This window comes from Catharus ustulatus, chromosome 5 (genome assembly GCF_009819885.2).
Source record: "Catharus ustulatus isolate bCatUst1 chromosome 5, bCatUst1.pri.v2, whole genome shotgun sequence".
NCBI classification, from domain to species: domain Eukaryota; kingdom Metazoa; phylum Chordata; class Aves; order Passeriformes; family Turdidae; genus Catharus; species Catharus ustulatus.
In genome coordinates, this window is record NC_046225.1 from 16,746,552 (window position 1) to 16,767,376 (window position 20,825).

The 20,825-nt window shown below is 43.4% G+C and overlaps 1 protein-coding gene across 19 annotated transcripts in view; it reads left to right on the forward strand.

Moving 5' to 3' along the window:
* ADGRL3 (adhesion G protein-coupled receptor L3) overlaps window positions 1-20,825 on the forward strand; it is a 489,413-nt gene that overhangs the window by 418,738 nt on the left and 49,850 nt on the right. For all 19 annotated transcript variants that reach the window (XM_033059584.1, XM_033059589.1, XM_033059570.1 and 16 more), the window contains 4 exons: window positions 5,849-6,058; window positions 6,586-6,806; window positions 13,581-13,647; window positions 15,046-15,137. In XM_033059584.1, coding sequence (XP_032915475.1) covers window positions 5,849-6,058; window positions 6,586-6,806; window positions 13,581-13,647; window positions 15,046-15,137 — 590 coding nt within the window. The remainder of the gene's footprint in view (window positions 1-5,848; window positions 6,059-6,585; window positions 6,807-13,580; window positions 13,648-15,045; window positions 15,138-20,825) is intronic.

Below are 20,825 nucleotides of genomic sequence, written 5' to 3' on the forward strand. Positions count from 1 at the left end.
ATGCAATTAAAAAAAACACCCATACCAGAATAAGCAAAGGTACCCCCCAGGTAGATAAATGTTGCTTATCAGTATGTAGTGAGTGCCAGATCTTACGCTTCTTTTTTAAATACAGATAGAAAGGAGGAAACAAAGAAAGGTGTTTTGACTGTTTCAATTCATAGGACAGTTTCAGGTGTTTTTCTTTACCACAAACATGTTACACTGTGCTAATTATTTGGGGAGTGGAAGCATAAGGCAAGCTAAGGAGAGAAAGGAATAAAAATATAGGAAGTCTAAGCGGAATGTAGAGGTCCATTGCCTAAAGCAGTACAGGAGCAAGCTGGAGTTATTGCAGGCTGATCCTGTGTCCTAAATTTCATATGCAAGTCATAATAGCTCACACTGGCTCTATGAAACTTTCCAGAAACTCACATTTCTGGCAGCTTGGCTGGGTGGATGGCTACGCTGAGTTTGGCACAACTGCTGTAGCTCATTTCTTGGATTGGAGATGCCACGTGAGTAATCAGAGCTGCCTAAATCCAGTGATCATGGGACAGCAGGATGAAGGATGCAATTATTGTTCCTTAGACTCACCTCCTCTCCACGACCAAACCTCACCTCAGCTGCCTCTCAGTTGCAATGGGCTTGGTGAGCCCAGTGGCAATAGTGGGCTCTTGCCACATGCTGTATGTGCAGTAGTGTCTGTGACGCATGGTGAGGTGAGGTCTGTACCTATTTCTCTGTGTACACCTGCCCCCATACAGCTTTGTTCTGCCTATGGGGGTTTGTAGGACTTAAAATAGCTGCTGCTTCTGGCAGTTGCTGGAAGGCCATTGCATATTTGGAGAGAAGTTTGTGGGAGAGAGTTCTGCTGGGAGGCCTTTATTTTGCTGAGAAAGGCAGAAGAGGAGGAAGCTCATCTGTGTTGCCCATGCAGAATATGAAGGCAGCTTTGTGGACTAAGGCAAGGAGAGAAAAGGTGACTAAACCACCTTGTAGGAATGCTCAGGGATGTCAGTCATTTTGTGAATGGCTAAAGTCAGAAGACAGTAATGTTGCACAGGGGCTTCAGGTGGGAATTTTGCTTCTTTGTTCCTGGGTTAGGACCTGATGATGCCAATGATGGCATCACCTTTGCAGAGCTCAGAGGGGATGCATACCAGGTCCATGGGTGCTGTATTCACTGTGGAGAACAGCTACCTACCTCCCTTGGTGCATCCTTAGGGAAGATGGAGAGGATGGATGCTAAAGCAAAGGGATCCCCCAGCTTGTATTCCTCTTGGCCACAGAAAGGAAAAAGCTCCCTTAAAGCCTCTCATGCCTTCATAGCCACAGCAGGTGATGCCTTTTGCCAGCTCAGATGCACTTCAGGAATCCTTGGAGTTTCCTCTCAGTCCATGTACCCCAGCTGGTGCTTTTGGCACACCTACAAAACCATCTGCCTCTTCAGTAGCCCTTTGCACATAGCCACAAAGCATTACAGCCAGGTCATAGCAGTAAATCCTCTCACACCACTAGAGATGGGGGTAAAAAGGGCAGAGGGACCCTGCACGGCCCCAAAGAGCTACAAATCCAAGAAGCAGCATCAGCAATGCACAGAAGTTCAAACCTGTCCCACTTGGGTCCCTGCCCAGTCCAGCACTCTGCCAGCTCCCACCAGGCATCGAGTGGTCATATTTGAGCTAGTTGATGACATTCTGTTTTTATTTACTGCTTGCTTATTCTTCCACCCCCAAAGATATTACTTCTTCCATTCCTGGAGGGACAGATTAGGCAAAGGAATGTGTCCTTTGCTGCTGGCAGCTTGGTTTGGCTGCTGTTTTCTTCTACTGATGTTTTTAATAAGGGAGGAAATGGCTGTTCATCTCAGGGAGAGCCACTCTGTCATACACTGACATTCCCTGGGATTTGTTTTTATTAGCTCAGCCCTGGTGTACAGGCACTGCCAGAGCTGCTCATTGATTTTCCCAGCCTGAATAGTGTTGGGGCTGCCTGCTCACCCTGCTGTGGTTGCTACCAGTGCTCCTCCTGCACAAATCCGCATCAGCACTCCCCTCTTACTGCTCTGGAACAAAACCAGGTCTTTATTCCAAAGCCAGAGACATCTCCTTTTGCTGGGCTTTGGGCTGGGTTCATACCTAAATCATAAATGTAAAATGTACTTAGTATAGAAACCCTGTCACTGAAGTGTGTTGTTTTATTTTTTTCAATTACTCAGTAAGTTGTTCCTGTGCTGAAAATAATCTGTGTGTCACCTTATCCTGTGAAGCGAGTGTAGCTTAGTGGTAACAAACCTCAGTGTCTTGCATGCTGTGCCGTTAGCACCAGTCTGGAGAGCCATGGTGCATTGGGAAAGGAGTTTTTGGTTGATGCTGTCAGGAAATTGTTTCTTAGACTGGTATCTGGTATTTCTCGTGGGTTGTTCTGGTTGTGCAAGTATTTGGGGAGATTATTGAGAAGCAAGAGGTGACTGTTGCCAATACACTGGTGGTCTCAGATGTATGTTGCATGCTTTAGAGACCCTAGGGCTTTCATTGTGCTGGAAAGATCTCTGTAGGGATCTTCTGGGAATGGCAGATCCCAGAGGGTCATGATCAGTGGCACAGAGTCCAGTTGGACCTGAGCAGGGAGGTCACACCAGACAACTCCACTGGTGGTCCTTTCCAACCTTCACCATGCTGTGATTCAGTGGTCAGCAGGCACATCAAAGCTGTTTTTATCCTCAGTCAAGGAGTTTTGAGCGGTGCTGGACAGGGTAAAGAGAAGATTTTCTCTTCTTGCAGTTTTCTATGGTTAAGAGACCAGGCTTGAAGGCTGAGACCTGCATACAAAATCCTGGTGTGCCCTGTATCATATTTAACCCTGGAACTCCATGTACCAACTGTGTAACCAGGTTATGCTGCTCCTTGTTTGTCACACAGCGATCGGGTGATAGCAAGGAAAAGCTTATGGCACTGGGACAGGTTACCACTATTGTTCCTTTCCCCATATTATTCTGATTGCTGTAACAGTGCAGTAATTTACAAGTTTCAGTCTCCAGCAAAAGGCAAGTTGCTTTTTGTTGTACTTGCTGGTGTACAAGCTCTGGATGTGTCTGCCCTGAGGGAGCAGTTGGTACTGCCATGGGAAGGAATGCCAGTGCTGATCAATTCTTCCCTGATCCATTGGCTCTGAAGTAGCACCTGAAATTTGGTACCCCAAACAGGCTGGAGTGTACCCAGCCTTTAAAATTCAGCTCACTTCTTCTCTTGGACTTTACTAGAAAAGCTACAAATTCATATTTTTTTTCCCCTGGGGTGTTTTTAAATTGCTCTTGTTCCCAGTTTATTGTTATTATCCCTTTCTGTTTGTTCTTCTGTGAGTTTGTTGAGTTTGAGGAGGGAGTTTGTAATTATATGGAGAAGTTGTTTTAATGGTTGTTTCGTAGCACTCCAGGGACAAGTGTTCTGTACATAAAATCAGTATTATCTTTACGATTAATATTAAAAAGAAAAGCAGTAAGAATGATGATAATAATAATAACAATAACAATAATAATAATACAGCAATGAAGCATGTATATTGCTAAGTGTGGTGAGCTTCTTGGGCAAGCAGCCCTTCCCTGAAGAAGACAAAGAACCTAGATGGTAGGATCCCTCTCCAAGAGCAAAACCACCTGTAATTCCTGCATCACATCTTAAATTCAGCAGAGTTGTGGTATTGTGATAAGAGGTGCAGGAGCTGGGACCTGTGAGACTTACCTTAGCTAGGGGGAGAAACCCTTGGAGAATCTTCCCTGCACCATGCTAAATTTGCGTTTGGGTGGATGACTCTGGCCACATCTGGGTGGGGTGTGTGCATCTGACCAAAGTCTGCCTGGTTTCTTTCTCCCTGCATTAGCTGCCTTGTCCTGTTGCCCAACCCAAGAGCTCTTGGTCCATTCAGCCTGGCAGGCCAGTCTAATCAGATGAGGGCTTGTTCAGGGAGACGTTCTCCTGCCATTCCCCTGCAGACTCAGACAAAAGAAAGAATGATTTGCAAGGTGCAAGGTTTGCATTAACATTTTTCCGCAGCGTTAAGAGGGATGGATGAGCTGGAATGACACTGAGATAAAGCAATGTGCAGCTGCCAGGGAAATGATGTGCTTCATCTTGTCAGGTTTCTGGGTGCTGCTGGATGAGCTGGCTGGAGTAGGCATTTCTGTCATGAGCCACAGAAAGCACACAGTGATTTCTTGTCTTCCTGTTGGACTTGTGACCTCTAGCTCCTTAGGCATTGGAAATAGTCAGAAAGAGATGCAAGGAGGTTTGGGCAAAGGAGCCCTCCATCTCTCCACTTCCAAGTCTTCCTGGAGACAAAACTTCCAGCATGGGAGGGATGGAGCAGAGAATCACTCCTCATCTTTCATTATCATTTGATGCCTATCATTCATGCTGGTAAAGCCAAAGAGCTGGGAGATTTGAGATGTTTCTGGCGGGTGCCAACATAGCAGAGTGTATATTGGGAAAGGCCTGACATTTGATGAGGCTTTATCATTGGCAAGCAGGCAAAGAAAATGGGTAAATTAATCACCTTTTCTCTCCATCTGTCATAAGCCTTTATCCCATGGAGAGAAAAATGTTTCCACTTTGCCCTGGCTTTTTAAAGTGTGACACTGTTGTATTAGCCAGCCTACATAATGCCCAAGTCATGGAAATTCCAGAAATGGTGGAGAATGTGATTGTCATTTATAACACAACCACAAAGCTTCGAGCTGCTCTGGTCTTTGTGAAATGCCCCCAGAGATTTCCAGCCAGTCTTTTCCCAGCTCATTGACTCTTAACCACTTACACCCAAGCAGTCATCTCATGACTCACATGTATTTCTTGTGTTTTATTTACATTTTGCTAAGTAATGATATCTATAATTTCACTGCATCTGGTGGAAGCTTGGAGGTTCCAGGCAAGTTTTACAGCCTGAATAAGGAAGAAGGTGGTGGGGATACTCTCACCAAGAGGGTTTCATCACATGCCTCCTCTTTCTGTGAGGGCCATGCAATGCAAGCTCAGGAGCAATGCAGCAGTGTTTTGTCAGCAGAGCCATTGCTCACCTATCCTGCTGCTCACAAAACTTTGTTGCCTGTCTTTGCACTGGTTTCGTTTGCACAGCTTTGAAGTACATCCATGCTAAGAGTTCATCACAGGGAATCAGTCAGTTTCCAGGCTGTCTTAAAATCACTGTTCTGTTACAGTTTAAAAGCAAATTCATGTTAAAAAGTCTTTTTTTTTCTGAGTAATGTTTTTGGGATCAATCTGACTTCCCAGGAGTTCTGAAATATAACTCCAGGGTTTCAAAAAGAAAAAGCAAACTTCTTTTCTCCTTCCCTTGTGGAAAAAGAAACAAAAAAATTAAGTGATCTCTTTCTTTCTAAAGCCTCCAAGCTCATACGTCTCTGAACATTTAAAGAGAGTCTTTTTTTCACTGTTGGCAAATGGTTGTAATAGACTTGCAGTTGTTGGACATGATGTTGTTAGCATGAAATGCTTTTTTGCACTTGAATCACTCTGTTCAATGGTTCTTTATAACGTGTGTCCAGGCACTCCTTTGCCACGCTTGTGCGAGATTGAACCGCATGCAAAACCAGCCCTGAAATCTCAGTATTTTGTCAACAGCACTGTGTTTCTGCAAAGGTTTGGGGTCTGAGTCTGTTCAGGGTACCTACAGCTTGCAATACACTTTGGAGTCTGTGTTTCAGGTTGCATCTTTCTTGCTGCGGGGTTCAAGTTTAGGTCCATTTAATCTTTTTGGTACTGGTGCCTTGTGGCACAGACAACCTTACTCTGTGTCTGGGATGCATTAGAAGTCATGCATCATGCAGCTGATGAGATTTTTTTTGTTTTACTTTCAGCACAGTGATGCAGTCCATGACCTGCTCCTGGACTTCATCACGTGGGTTGGCATCCTGCTTTCACTGGTCTGCCTCCTGATCTGCATCTTCACCTTCTGCTTCTTCCGTGGGCTGCAGAGCGACCGCAACACGATTCACAAGAACTTGTGCATCAGCCTCTTCGTGGCAGAGCTCCTCTTCCTCATCGGCATCAACCGGACTGACCAGCCGGTAAGAGGCAAAGCCCTTTCTGCTTCTGTCACCGGCTCTTGTCTCAGTGCATCTGCAGTGCCTGACCAGGGGAAACATTCCAGCAGTGTCTTCATTCCATGCATGAGTCCTCACAGGGCTGGGCCTCCAGCTGATAACTGAAAAGTCTGAAACTCTCAGTTTCCAAAATTCCAACACTGGGACTCACATACTGACGCCTATTGTGATTTCAGGGGCTGTGTGTGTGTTGCTTGTCAATAATGTGTGTGCATGTGTAATAAGCAGGTTGTAAAAAGGAGCTTATACCATGTACATCTTCATTGCTTCATTTGCCTGGCTGTGTACGTGGCTACCTCTGTATCTTCTAATATCATAACAATTATATGCAATATAAAACAATTCACACATCTTTTCCAAGTGAAAAAAAGTTCTTCCTTTGGAGAGGGAGGAACAACCTCATTTTTATTAAGCCTCCAACTACTCCTTACTGTTGCATTAATTAGTCATGGTACAAACACCTCCCTTTGCTCTTTTCAATCCTCACACAGATCGCCTGTGCCGTCTTTGCTGCCCTCCTGCACTTCTTCTTCCTGGCAGCTTTCACCTGGATGTTCCTGGAGGGGGTGCAGCTCTACATCATGCTGGTGGAGGTTTTTGAGAGCGAGCACTCCCGGAGGAAGTATTTCTATTTGGTGGGGTACGGCATGCCTGCGCTGATCGTGGCCGTGTCGGCAGCAGTGGACTACCGGAGCTACGGCACAGACAAAGTGTGAGTGACCCTGGCACTGCTTGGACCTGCTCAGGAGAGATGGGAGTGGGGGCAGCAAATGCATGTGAGGAGCCCAGAGGGTTTGTTCAAGGCATGATTTGCCTTATCTCCGTGTTTCTTGCAGGACAAATTCCCCACTAGGAGTTGATTTGCAAAGGTATTTTCTAGGGAAGTCAGTTGAGGAAAATTTTGTCACATCATTGCATAAAATCAGCAGAGGTGACTGTCCCAAGTCTCAGTTTGGTACTATATCAGCAAGATCCTCCTTCTCCAAAGAGTATTTCTTATTTAGATGAAGATACTGCTTTCTTCCTCTTTTTTTTAAAACTGTTCTGTCAAATCAACAGAGCCTGCAGGCAAAATAGGTGGTGACTGTGGAGTGCATTAGGCTCTTTGCAAATCAGAACAGCTATATCATTTGTCATTAAAAAAATTCTTGAGTGTTTTCAACATTGCTGAAGCTGATACGGAAGCACAAGTTAGATTTTCATGCAACACCATCTAATGGAAAACAAGGGGAAGATTGAACCTTTCATTCTCTTTGCTATCTTAGTTACAGTAGGATCAACAATGTGTTTTTATTGACCTTTTTGTTTTTTCTTCCCTTGTCAGTCTGCCTTTCCAGTCTCACTTTAACTGAGTTAAGGGCTCATTATGAAGGTATATATAGCAGTGAGCCAGTGATGGTTCTGAAGCTCTTTTTTAGCATAGATTGGGTCAGGCCGTGGTTGCATTTGATCTTCTGTTAGGTTTAACTGCAGATTTTTTTTGTCTGAAACCTTTTTAGTATATATGAACCTTTATTACTTGAAAAAGCAGATCTGTAGAGCAGTGGAGCTGTTCATGATCCATTACCATGCCAGCAGGCAGGCTTGGATCCCAGATGGATATTTGTGTTATGTTCCTCCCATGAGTAGGAGAGCAGGGACCTGAATTTGTATAAATGTCACGCTTTGTGGAAAGGAAAGGAAATGGCCCACACAGATAAGGGTAGGAGGGTGTAAGTTTTAAAGGATCTCTACCAATTTATCCAAAGTAGTTTGACTGATTTTTACAGACCTAGAGGGCAAAGAATAAGTAACACAACAGCTGATTGCCATTTTTGAAGAAGATTTTCCATCATTTGCCACCTGCTTTTTGCCCCAACAAGCTCTTCTATTCACTCCCCCTCTTGAGCATTATATAAGCACCTATTGAATCAGGTATGGGAACAGTTTGCCTTGTCCCTTTAGACAGTTTTATTCTTAACTGTAGTGTCTCTATGGAGAACACAGCTTCTCACAGTGGCCTGCATCGGGCACTCAAACATATTCCAGCTGTCTGGAAAGCCTGCATATCTGCCATTGCTGGAGCACTGTCCTAACCTGTCCGGTTTGCAGTGTAGTATTTTGTGGCTACTTTACACACTGTTCACCCTTTGGCTTTTGCAAACATTCCTTGGATGCCCAAATGTTTCCATGGCATGGAAGGTACAGGCAGAAAGTTTGGCTGAAATTCACTGAAGGCGAAACATTCACTATCTTGGCATTTGAAGAGGCAGCAGTCCTGTGTGTGTGCCAATAAAATATGTCTCCCTCCCCACAGCACAAAGTGGTATTTTTAATGATTAAACATGTATATATAATATTTTGCAAATAAATATTTACAGAGATTTGCAAATCTAAAATATTTATTTATAATTTTTAATTCCAGAATGCACGATTTTATCACGTTCTCGTAGAGGAAAATAAAAACCATACAATATGTTTTGTATAACTATCATGCTCCATCTGGTTGATGGATGATGATGTATTTTTCAGTATAATGTTATTAGAAGGGTAGAACTGATTAGAATTTGTAGTGAACTATATGCCAGGCATACATAATTTGATTGCAAGAAGTTACTTGGTTTTGCCAGGTTTTGTAAAACATCCCCTGGAATATATTACTTGCCTCCCTCCATTATTTACTGCATTTGTTTAAGCAGGACTTATGGAGCTGTTAGTGTTATTTGTTTTTTGCCTGGCATTTGGTGCCACCATTCATATATCTCAGAATGATTTGCTTAAACACGCAGTGTAGGGTTTTCTTGATTTCATTTTCCTTTCTAAATCCCTCCTGTAACACATGCCCAGATTACACAGCCAGGAACAGGCAGTTGTTCCTCCCTCTGTTACTTTACTCATCACTTGGTGCTTGTGATTTTCTGAAGTGTCCTGTGTCCTAGTATTCATATTGGCATTTTAGAGTAGCTGCTCCATAAAGATACTCTTATACACTTAATTATTGCAAGGATAGGGATTGATCCTTTTCCTTTTTTTTTTTTTTTTGTTTGTTTTAGAACAGTTCAAAACCCTTCTATTAGGAAATTAATTTGCTTTTATGACTAAGCAGCAGCATAATTATTCCCTTAAAAGATCATCCCATTCAGGCTAGCTCAACTGTTTTTGGTTCTTTCCCCCAGATTAATCAGGAATGTTGCGTCTCACCTTGTTCTGACTGTAACCTCTAAAGATGAAAAGCAGGAAACCCCACTGCAGACAATGTGGTTCCCACACATTGTCAAAGAGATTCTGGCAATGCTCTCATGAACTTCCAAGTGACCATTTCTTACAGGCTGTATCTTCAGCTACTGGGTCTTAAATGGCCACAGCTCAAGTTTTGCTGCAAAAGAAGAAGATACTGGGATTGTACTTTAAAAAAATTAAAAGATACATAATTTGCCTTATCCTGTGTCTTAACCAAATCCATCCATCTCCTTGATAGATACGATGTGAAAGGTCATGGTGGGCAATGCTGCAAAATTCAAAGAAAATATTGTAGAGAATAGTATTTGCACTTGTAGTTAGTGTTTGAAAATAATTTGCATCTAAAAATCAGTAAAAGCTCAATTATGGCTTTAGCAGCCTATGAGAGGACTCATGCTAGAAGCAGGCCACCCCAAATCAGCAGCAAGAAGCTATTCTATATTTCCATATTTTCCTGGGTTTCTTATCAAAGCCTCTTACAAATTGCAGCGCAAAGCAGCTATGCTTTAAGTGGTTCAATATATTTTAGAAAACGCACTTGTAGGTATATTCATCCAGTTGTGATCAAATCCATCATGGCAGGGATGTCTCTTTTGTTTCTCCCCCCTTCTTCCCCCCTTTTGGAATGCTATAAAGCAGGGTATACATGGTAAGCAATCCAGCTGTCAGAAAGCAGAATGAAAGCCCTGTGTATGTACACAGCCTCCGAGTCCATCAGCCAGGCGCCGACATTTCATGCATGTAAATGCTGCTCAGAAAATAGCTTCTAACAATGTGGTCTGTCTTGGGTGGCTCCACTGAACTTGTTTTATTTGCAGTGCTGCTGCCAGTATTTGGAGGAGGAAGCGTGAGCTGTGTGGATGCTGAACTCCATTAAGCAGAACCTATATTGCACCCTTGAAAGGCATGTCTGGTGCATACATATCCCATTACTGCACCCTGACAAGGAGGCTATAGAGCCACATGAAACAGACTGCTGAGCTCCCATGAACAACATGATATGTTTAGGGCTCTTCAAATTTTATGGTCCAATGGCAGCTAATGATTGTTTATTGGTTATATTTAATGCACACCAGGGATAGTTTAGTATTTGACTTCTCTTCATGCAGAAAATAGAGTAAACTCTTTGTAGTCTTTATTACTTGGGCAAAGCTTTAGGTGAATATTGTGAGTTGCCACTGTGGAAAAGGAGGAAATTAAAAAAGCAAAGGAGAGCAGCGCCACGGAGCTTGTCATGAGAACTGAATGCATTGGGGTGACTCCTAGAAGAAGCCAGTGGGGTTTTGAGCAGTATTCCCTACATACACACATTTCCTGATGATCCTTTGCCTCGCACTGAGCCCTGAAGGAGCTCGTTTGCTTAGTGGCAGCACAGCCTAAACTTGCAGTGTGGCAAGTCCGTGCTCACAGCGCAGCTGTGCGTGGAGGGTCACAAGTAACTCGGCAGCCCAAGATTAGCAACTCTGGGAAGTGAGTTGCCTGATTGCTTCCTTGTTTTTGAGGAGCTCATTTATGCAGCTCATTGTGCGTGTGGGTTTTTGTCTTCTAAGGCAAGAAAAGCTCAGTGTGGTTCTTGTCTGATTAGCAATTTACAGCTCCACAACGCAATTGGCGGGATGCCTGTGTTTTGATGTTCTGGTCTTAATTTGCATTTTTAATGAGGTATGACTTAAACAGGTTCAAAGTTTCATCTCTTCCTGATGACCACCAAAAACCCTGGCTTTTTTTTTTAAGACCCCCCCAAGGCTGAGTATTATACAGTTTCATAGAAAAGTAAATTTTCAATTCAAACAAATAAAAAAAGGCATTGCATTCTTTGAAGTGTGCAGAGAAGCCTAAAAAAAGTCTTTTTTGTTTTTCACAAGCTGTGCTCCAGCTTAGGTGAAGCCATCTCTCCTAGGGCTCCTTTTGCTCCATGCCTAGCCCCCACTTATCCTGGTGGCAAGACCTGGTTCCTCTGCTCTTTCTCTTCCACAGCATCCATCTCTTGTCACTCAGTTGTTTTCTACAGCTGAAGAGACAGATATTTTAAGGAAGTGGAGTGGAAAATTTCATTCTTTTTGCTGTCTGGAAAAGGAACCAGTTGCTTTTCTCTTCTTTGCTGAGCCTGGCACAGCTTTTTTGCTCATTCTGTATTTCAGCTTTCCCTGGTTTTCCCCACCTCCCAATCTATATGAATTCAAAACCAGCTGCACCAGATGTTACTGTAGGGTGGTCACCATGTTTCAAGAAGTAAAGAGAGGGTTTATGCATTTCCTCTCCCCCAGACTTTCCAAGAGCCAGGTCACTCTTTATGCTGAAGGAAAACCAAGCTGATGACCACTAAAATACAAGGTTCCCAACTCCTGAGCAGCAAGGACTGGGGGTTGTTTTGAATGTTAAACTGTCAAAAAAAAGTTGAAAATATTTTCATTAAAAAAAAATAAAACCCCCACAACCCTCTGAGTCCTCTCCCACACACCAGCACTCATTATCAGTAGAAAAAAGTGATGGGGCTGCGTATTCTGCGATTTATATGCAGCAGCTGAGGCATAAACACCAGTTACTCATTTTTCCTGAGGGGGATGGGGTAGGTATAAAGTCTGAAACGCCGTGTAAATATGTGAGCTGCTGCTATGCGGACATCGTTGCGTGCGAATGGGGGGGCACTTTTACAGGGACTTCATTATCCTTGAAACCTCTATTCCTTTGTCAAATCTAGTTGCAATTGGGCGACATTTCAGATGTTATTATGGGTGATACACAGATGTCATGATCACATAAACCTTTTCCTATAGGGAATCAGACTCGAGTAGTTTCGAGTCACTCATGTTGTTCCATTACCAGCTGCATCTAAATCACCTTGAACTTCAGCAGCCACGGAGGAAACAAGGTTTCCCAGCAATCAGTCTGGAAGCCTCTGTTTGCTTCTCCCATTAAGATTTTGATGCTATCACATGAAGATTCTGAATGAGCAGCTGCAGAGGCAGTTCAGGAATGACAGTCATGGAAGTGACAGTATTTTAATTTGTTACAAATAGCGTTATGAGTGTGTGTATATTTATCAATACATCTCCAACACTGATGAGACCTGAAATTTATATGGTCAGGGAGGGAAGTGAGAAGTTTTCTCTGCATATTTGAATTTATTCATATCTTGCCTTCTCCCAGTCACAGAGGTTCAGGGCACGTTTTATTCTCTCGTCAGGCATCTCCTGCTGATCATCTCCCATGGGGCTGCTGGCACAGACCTTTCTGCCTGTTGCAAAGTCCATTGGAAGGGAAAAAGCATTAGGCACTTACACTAGAGCTGTCATTTGTGAGAACTGTTATCTCCACCACCATGATAAATTCATATATACAGTTCCTGTCACTTGCCTAATCATGAAATTCCATCGGATGTTTAGTATAAGAGTGGTTTTATGCTTTCTCAGTCCTTTGTGTATAAGCGGAACTGTGATTTGCAGCATTGCAAAGATGTCAAGATATTATTATTTTAAACATCATGTGAAACTTTCTTGGAATTTACATTCATCTGCCTTGTAACGAGTCACTTCCATTTTATCTTCCTGTCGCCTGGAATGAACTAGGAATGGAAATGTAATTTCCCAGGGGCCTTAAAAAATGTGGGGAGTATTAAATGCGGTTGAAATTAAGCGATTAATAATTTAGTTTTAGGCCATGAATCAACTTCTTGTGATAGCGCAGACCATATGCAACCCTGGAAACATTAGTGGAAACAAAACACTCGGGAGGTTCAGAGAAATAAAACACTTTAAAGGGGAGGTTTCTGAACCTAATTAAACCCCAGCCTTCTGTTATCCAATTCATACTTCCTATTTGCTCCAAAGTTTCTCTGATGTACTTGCTGGAGAAATGTCATCTCGCTTGACAGCTGACAGACAGCTTGCATTGCATCAGAGCTGGAGAGCAAAGAGGAGCAAAGAGGAGCACAAAGCAAAGAAGAAGCTCTGTGGATGTTCATCAGACCCCTTCCCTAAAAAACCCACGGTGTAAGGAATTTTTCCGACAGATGCAGAAAGCCTTAGCAAATAGGCCTTGTGCCATTTTCTCCCTGCTTCCTCCAGAGGTAATTATCTGACTCCATCAATAGCGCTGTCAGAAATTGGGCACATAATTCAGCATTTAAATGAACAAGCAATGTAATATTTCCTGTCTCCCACCGGCGTGTTTTGCAGCTCACATTCTTCTCTGTCACTCGCTCACTCTTGATGTATGTCCTGGGTGCAGTCCTTGAATGCCTTCTTTCCCCTGTGTTTCATTACAGATGTTGGCTCCGACTTGACACCTACTTCATTTGGAGCTTTATAGGACCAGCGACCTTGATAATTATGGTAAGAACTCCTAATTAACTACTCCATCTCTCAGGTCAAGAAATAAAACTTTTGCTGTCCCTTTTCTCTTTATCTTTAATTTACACAGATTAATTTGAGGAAGGCATGTTCTTCTTTGACCCCACCTGGCATAGCAATTAGACCCTCATTATGTGAGGCTCTTGGCATTGCAAAATACTTGATCAAAATGGACCAGGGAGCTTCAGAGCAAGCACTTGCAGAGTTTAGTTTCTACCACTGGACATTTAGAAGTGCCAAACTACTTCGATGCCACTCACTGCTCACAACCATTTTGAATTCCAGAGTGAAGTTTTGCATTGCTAATGCAAAAACAAAACAAAACAAAACAAAAAAAATCAAAAAACCAAGCAAAAAAAACCAAAACCACAAACTGGAAAAGAAGTTTGAGGGTTTTTCCTAACCAACAGAAGTTGAAACTCATGTGACTTCATGTTTAGCACATTGCCGGTATATCAGCTAACACAGCAACAAGGTAGAGAACCCAACTTTAGGGACAGCTGGAGTTTTCTTATACTTTAATCGCTACAATCTGGCTTAAATAAACCAACCTTTGTTTTGACTAGACTACAGTTTGGCTAGCACAGAAAACCAGGCCCTCTCACCTCAATGCAGACATTGTCTCTGCTTCTTCTGCTTCTCCTGCAACTTGGGAGCCATTTCAGCAACCTTCCACATCAGGAAAGGGGCCATGCCACCAACTACAACTCTTGGGGGTTTTTTTCTCTTAAGCAATTCATTCATAAAAAGATCTCTTCCCTTTTTGATTATGTCCCAAGTCCTAGACTGGGATTTTGGGAAACTCCTTTCCAGGAATCGGCCGCCTTGTGAACACTGAGGCATGGAAACACCATACCATATTTTACAGAACACATCAAACCATTTTTTCTTTTTGTTTTTCAACTTTGCATTGTGCTAAGCATCAGCTGTGATTTCCCTGCCCATCTGCCCCATTACAATGTGTTTCGAAGGTGTATTCACAGAAAAAGATGCTTTTATGCTTCATTACAATGGGGGTGCTAAGTAAGATGCTTGGACTGACTTTTCACAACTGTACACCTCTCAGACACAGAAAAGCCCTTACAGCAAGTATTTTTAATTTTCCATAATGCTGTTTGAAGCACTACAGTTGAGGCTAGAGCCAGCCTTGTATCAACAGTGCCACAGCTCTGGTAAGGCTGTGGCATCACCAGTCCTGTAATCTACAGGCGAGGTCACCTTATAAAATGCTTAGAAATTTTCTGTGATTCTGTCATTATTAAGCTGGACTGTGAGCTAATTTCCTACAGTAACCCATCTGTTATAGAGAAGGAGCTGACTTTCTCCCCATCATGTGCTGTGTCACATAATCCTTTTTTTTTTCTTCCCCCTCCATTGCAGCTTAACGTCATCTTCCTTGGGATTGCTCTATATAAAATGTTTCATCATACTGCCATACTGAAACCTGAATCTGGATGTCTTGACAATATCAAGTAAGTGGTTTTTCTCTGCCTGTTTCTGTCTTTTGCTGTTTATTCCCTCATTCCTCTGAGGAGCAAAACAGGGGAACCAGCTCTGCCAGCAGCAGTGCTATCCAGGGATAGTACCTTGAGCTGTGGCACTGCAGAGTGGTTTCTAAAAAGATACCAAGTGGCTGATGATGAAGCACTGTACTGGGATTTGGCTACCATTGTTGGCATTTTCCATTCAATTTTTGCAAAGCTACATTTTCTGTCCTTGAAGCAGGTAACCTTCTAGTCGATGTAAAGGAAATCGTGCCCAATAATTACCAGCTAATTATTGCAGTCTCTACAGGGAAGGTGTTGAAACTGTTGATTATTACTACTTCTGTGTGCTCTGAGGGCGGCTGCCTTACTTGTTTTCTGTTTGTTTTGGCCCCTGACAGATTCCATGACCCAAATTCTCCCCCAGAGTCTGATTGCTTTCAGCAAAGTTATCAAGGATTTGCCTGGAGGTGCCCACATCAGCGGGTGGATGTGTTTGCCAGCCAAAGCATGTTTTGTCCTTGTACTGGGTTAACATCTGAGCCTGGGCATCTTACTGTCTAGCAAGCTGCTTCATTATATTGATAGAGTATTAGTCTCTGTCAGTGCCTGTTTATTCAACTACCTCTGGCTTTAATTACTCTCCTCAAAAACACAAGCGAGATTTCAGGTGCAGCGCATTTTAAGATTGGGAGCCTGCTAATTAATAAAACCATCTAATGAGCTTCAGGAGGAGGAAATTGTTGGGAGTCAGCGCTTTACTGCTCACCCAGGAAAGGAGCGCGTGGTGCAGCTTGGTTTCAAGTGGGTTCTGCTCTCTCTTTCGTGATAGGAAAGGGAGAAGAGGCGCAAGGGGAGCTTGTTAGAGGATGTGTGAATTGCACAGTTGCAAGGCAGCTCTCAGCAAGGCTGTTGTTCTTACTGCTGAGCCACTCTTGTGGGTACAGCTTTCATTTAAACCAGGTCAGGGCCCCCCTTTTTCGGCAGGCAAGGCTCACAGTGCCATTGGTGTGCCACGACTTGGTGTGGTCCTTTGGGTGAAGTTTTAGTTTCTGAGGTGCAGCTCCTCCCTCGAGGATTGGGAGGAAAGGGAACTGGAGTCTGCACCAATGCAGGAGACCCCAGTGAGCTCAGAAACCCCCAGAGCCCTTATTTGCCCAGGTTGTGGGGAGTCTGCTCTGCAGGGAGCCTCAATTTCTCCTGACATCCCTCTGCTATAAAATTAAATTAGAGGAGAAATCCCTCCTGGATGTTCAGGATTGATCCTAGAAAGATAGTCTGTCATTTGGTCTTGGATGAGGCATTAAAGGCATGGTACATTTAATAACATTTATTAATATGGCTACTTGTCATGCATTAGTGCTAAGGCACTGCTCGCTGAGAACAGTCTCTTTAAGATTACCCACACAAAATCATCTTACAGTATGACATTTAAATTAAAAATTGGGAAGAAAAAACAACAAAACCCTTGCAATTAAAGCAGAAATAAGAAATGCCTACTGAATAATCTTCTTGAGCTAATCTCTAGTATCTTTGTTTAAAATGCCAGGAATTTATACAACCAGTTGCATCAATTATAATGTCATTGTAAAATATTTTATAGGTTCTTTGGCAGATGAGTGTTTATTCCTGATTTGACTTCATTAAAACGTTTTGAAAACACAGGCAATTAAAATACTTTTAAATATGTTGCTGATACTCTTCCAAATGTGTTGCTTCATTACAAATTGCTTTTTATGCTTGAGAAAATAAGAGCAACATAACATAAACTCGGGAAGACCCCAGGCTCACCCTAGGAAGTTTATCAAACCAAGCATTTCAGAACAGACTTGATTGTAATTTCTGAATACCTAAGCAGGACATCATTAAGTCTCTAAATTCAAGACATGTGTTGTCTCAGTGTTGGATGTGCTTGAGTTAGGAGGAAGTGCAGATTTGTAACAGAGAGGGGAATTCACCTTGGAGGGAGGTTTCCTAGGGAAGCAAGGGGCTTGCAATCTCTAGAAAATTTTTCATGAAGATTATAGTTGTCTTCTATATTCAATCATAGTCTTGTTGCAAGTAAGAGAATGGTCTTCCTGCACAGTCATTGGCTCTAAATCAGTTGCAAAATGTGGATGTGTTACAGCATCTCTGGAATAAAAAGCCACAGAACATCTTGTTTCACAGGGGACCACAAAGATCCTTTCTGGGCTTCCCTCCTTGGGTCTACAGGGTTAGTAAAAAGGCACCCAGGTCCCAGAGTCTTGTGTCTTGTTGTATCAGTTTATATTTAATGAAACAAACCAAACCAAAGGCCTGCATTGGAGGGCCCCTTGCTGCCATCTGCATGTGACAGCTTTACAGCACATGGAGAGCTGAATGAGAGTTTGTTCTCCCAGCTCATTTCCTAGCATTACCCTGTGTTCGGCTGTGCTGAAGCTCTCGCAACATAAATCCTGAGCCTGTTTAACAACAGCAAAATACTTGATTCCCTATGGCAACGTAAAAATAAAGGCCATAAAATATTTTAATAGGCTGTTAATAAGCGCCCCTGCAATCTGGTCCTTGCCTATGTCACTTTAAAGGTTAGAAATACATTATGAAGTATAGAAAATAGAGAGCCAAATAACTCCACTTAAATTAATGAACTTGATAAGGGATCAGGTGTCACCTGGGATACCTTTAATTACTGCACCAACAGAAAAGCCATTCAAAGGGCAGTGCCTGAACCAGATGTTATGTGGCTGATAGATTTGTAGGCACTGTGCAAAGTTGTAAAAATAAACTTCCCTAACCTTCAGGAACAGTCCCTGGATTATTGTGCCAGCATGGGAGATTGTGACATTCCTGTGGTGGGGCACTGGTTACCCAGAGGTTGCCCAGCAAGAGATTTGATGAGTACAGAGCAGGTTTTATTTTTGTCCTTGTAAACTTTTCTGGCTTAGCCCAGCCCTTTAAAGAGGTAATTAGGGTAACCACATATGTGGGTCCTTCCCCCTGTGCCAGTGGCATCCTCCCTATATGGCAGGTTGGTACTGAGCTGATTCAGTGGGTTGTGCCCAATTCATGCTCTAGTCCTGCTTTTGAGGCTTGTAGCCAGGAAAAGATATGAATCTGTGTGTGTGGGATGTGTTGTTCAGAGCTGCAAGAGTTTCTGTGCCTGCCATTGATGCCAAGAAGACATTGGCTTCCTTTCATAACAGGTACCATCCCCAAAAGTAGCATGCTTTTACCTAGGCACTTATAAAAGAGTTCTGCTTGGTGTCTTCCTTCAGTATATTTACACAGAAATTTTAAGGATACAAAAAAAATAAAATTTAAGGAGTGGGGATCTTTTCTGGCCTTTAAAGTTCTCTTTAGTATGAAGTGACACAGACAAGAATGTCCAAACAGCTGCCTCTGGTGTGGTGTGTGTAGCTTCTCACTGTGCCTCCCCAAACACAGGCTAGATGGAGATTTTCCTTCCCAGCCTTTTACAATGGCTTTTTCTGGGTGCTTGAAGTCCACTGTGGCCATTGCTCTTTCATCTGCGTGTGGCTTGTTGGCAAACCCAGGTGAGCAGAGATGGACAGGGAGGAGCATTGTTTAGTGCTCAGCAGCTCCGCGCACATCATTCGTACCTCGCTCCTGGCCCATCTGAGGCTAAAAGTGGGATGCAAAGGGTGCTCAAAAAGGCTCTTGAGCACAAAATAATTTGCTGTCAACAAATGTACCCAGGAAGGCGTTGTTTTGGAAGATTGATTCCCCCAGCCCTTAAGAGCTTGCAGGGAAGGCACATCTTCCAAGCCAGGGACTACGTAAGCTTTTTGGATGGCGAAAGCCTGCTGTGCTGCTTGCACCTGTAGCCTATGGGGTGGAGACTGTAGGCATATCAGCACAGTATTGATGCACTCTTGCTAGCAGATGGCTCCTCATGAGGATGTGTTACCAGCTGGAATTCTTTAGAGCAGCTGTGAGGCTGTTTTACCGGAGGTTGCTGCTGTGTGGAGTGATTTCTGGAGCCGAGCAGCTCAGAGTCTCTCCTCTGTGCTTTTCCATTGTGCCAGGAAGATGTTAGATGTGCAAAATGCCTCAGACTGTCGCAGACAAGACTACCCTGAATCTTTTTCATATTCAGATTCCTGTAGGAAGCCTTATGTGACAATGGAAAATACATTACATGTGAATAGTCCAGCACGGTTCCATCCATCCATCAACTCCTTTCCAGGTGGTCAGCAGTGTACTGTGGCAGCTTGCACTCCAGGTTTCCATCCAGCCCATGCCAGATGCTGCAGCACAACAAGCCATCCACGTTTCCAGATGCTTAACCACCGTTCCCTCTGCAAAACAGGGTTTCAGACGAGGCCCCTCCTCAAGTGCCTTTGCATTGTGTGGCAGCGCAGTTTTTGCTTGTTCTACAGCCGTTTAAATATTGCTCATTCAAATCATCGTGGATATAGTGAAAGAAAGAAGAGCTGCACTGATGGTAATCCAGATGTGCTCTTGAGGATATCTCGTGAAGTCTGAGCTCTTGTCTTTGCTGCAAGCTCTCAGTTGTACACTCTGTGAGGCTCATTAGTTAACAACGTGGAAAACTGCTGGAAAATTGGGAGGGGAGAGCAGTTTAGCTAACAAAAGGCACATCCTACAAGCAGATGAAGAGGGTTCATCATGGGGGCCAGCAGCTGCTGCACCTGAAGTTGCAGTGGACTTTTCCAAATGGCTGGAGGGGAGAGGATCTCTCAGCAGCCACCAGAAGCCATCATTCTCTCTTCCTTACAGACAAAACATTTCCTTTGAAGTTCCCATCCCTTCTCTCCCTGGTGCTGCCTGGCTGTGGTTGAGTCTGTTAGTGTTTCCCCAGACCAGACTTCCTGACATTCTTCTGTGCTGTAGTATGTGGCAACAAGATTTTATTTTGTTTACTTTGGAAGAGCAACACATCAGCTGTAGCTGCCAAGCACAGTTGCCGACCCACAAGAAAGAAGGCAAGAGGCAAAGGGCTTTGCCAGTTTGTTTCCCTTTTTGTCCAGTTTTATTGTGTTATTGTTTTAGTCAGTGTATAGCTTGGGTTGTGCCATAGGCCACCTGGATGCTCTTTAGAAAGTGCAACATGTGGGGACCCCTTCAAAGAGTGTGAGGCTGTAGTCCTGGCTTTGTTGGGAAAACTCATCTAGTGCAGTAGAAACTCACCTGAAGGTCATTCTGGAAACTTGATTTTCTTTCCTTCAGAGAGGGAGGCCTGGGATCTTAGCTGGGAGCACCTTTTGTTGCTAAAGACGCACTGTTAATTAGGGACCTTGAGATAGTTGAATCCTGGCATTAGTCACTGTGGTTCTGCTGCAGTTTTCTTCCTCTTGTGGAAACCTGCTCCCATCCCATCTTCCACAATGGCATTGTGACTGGATTCACAAGAACACATGCTGAAATCCCATTAATGGGGATGAAGCAGAAATGTCCAGCATTGCAGCCTTCAGAAATCAATCCTCAAATGACCACAATGAGCCTTCCTCAGCTTGCTGGCTGCCATGGAAATTTCCAATGGTCCACAGCTAAAGGCACAGAGCCCTAATGTGATGACTAAACAAAAATGTATGTGTTCTCTCAAGTTTCTGAGTGGAAACAAAACTCACACCGTACTCCTCTATTTTGGGTTGTTTTTTTTTTTTTCCATAGAAGTCTCTTGCTCAAAGGCTTGCAAGAAATAAATCTAAG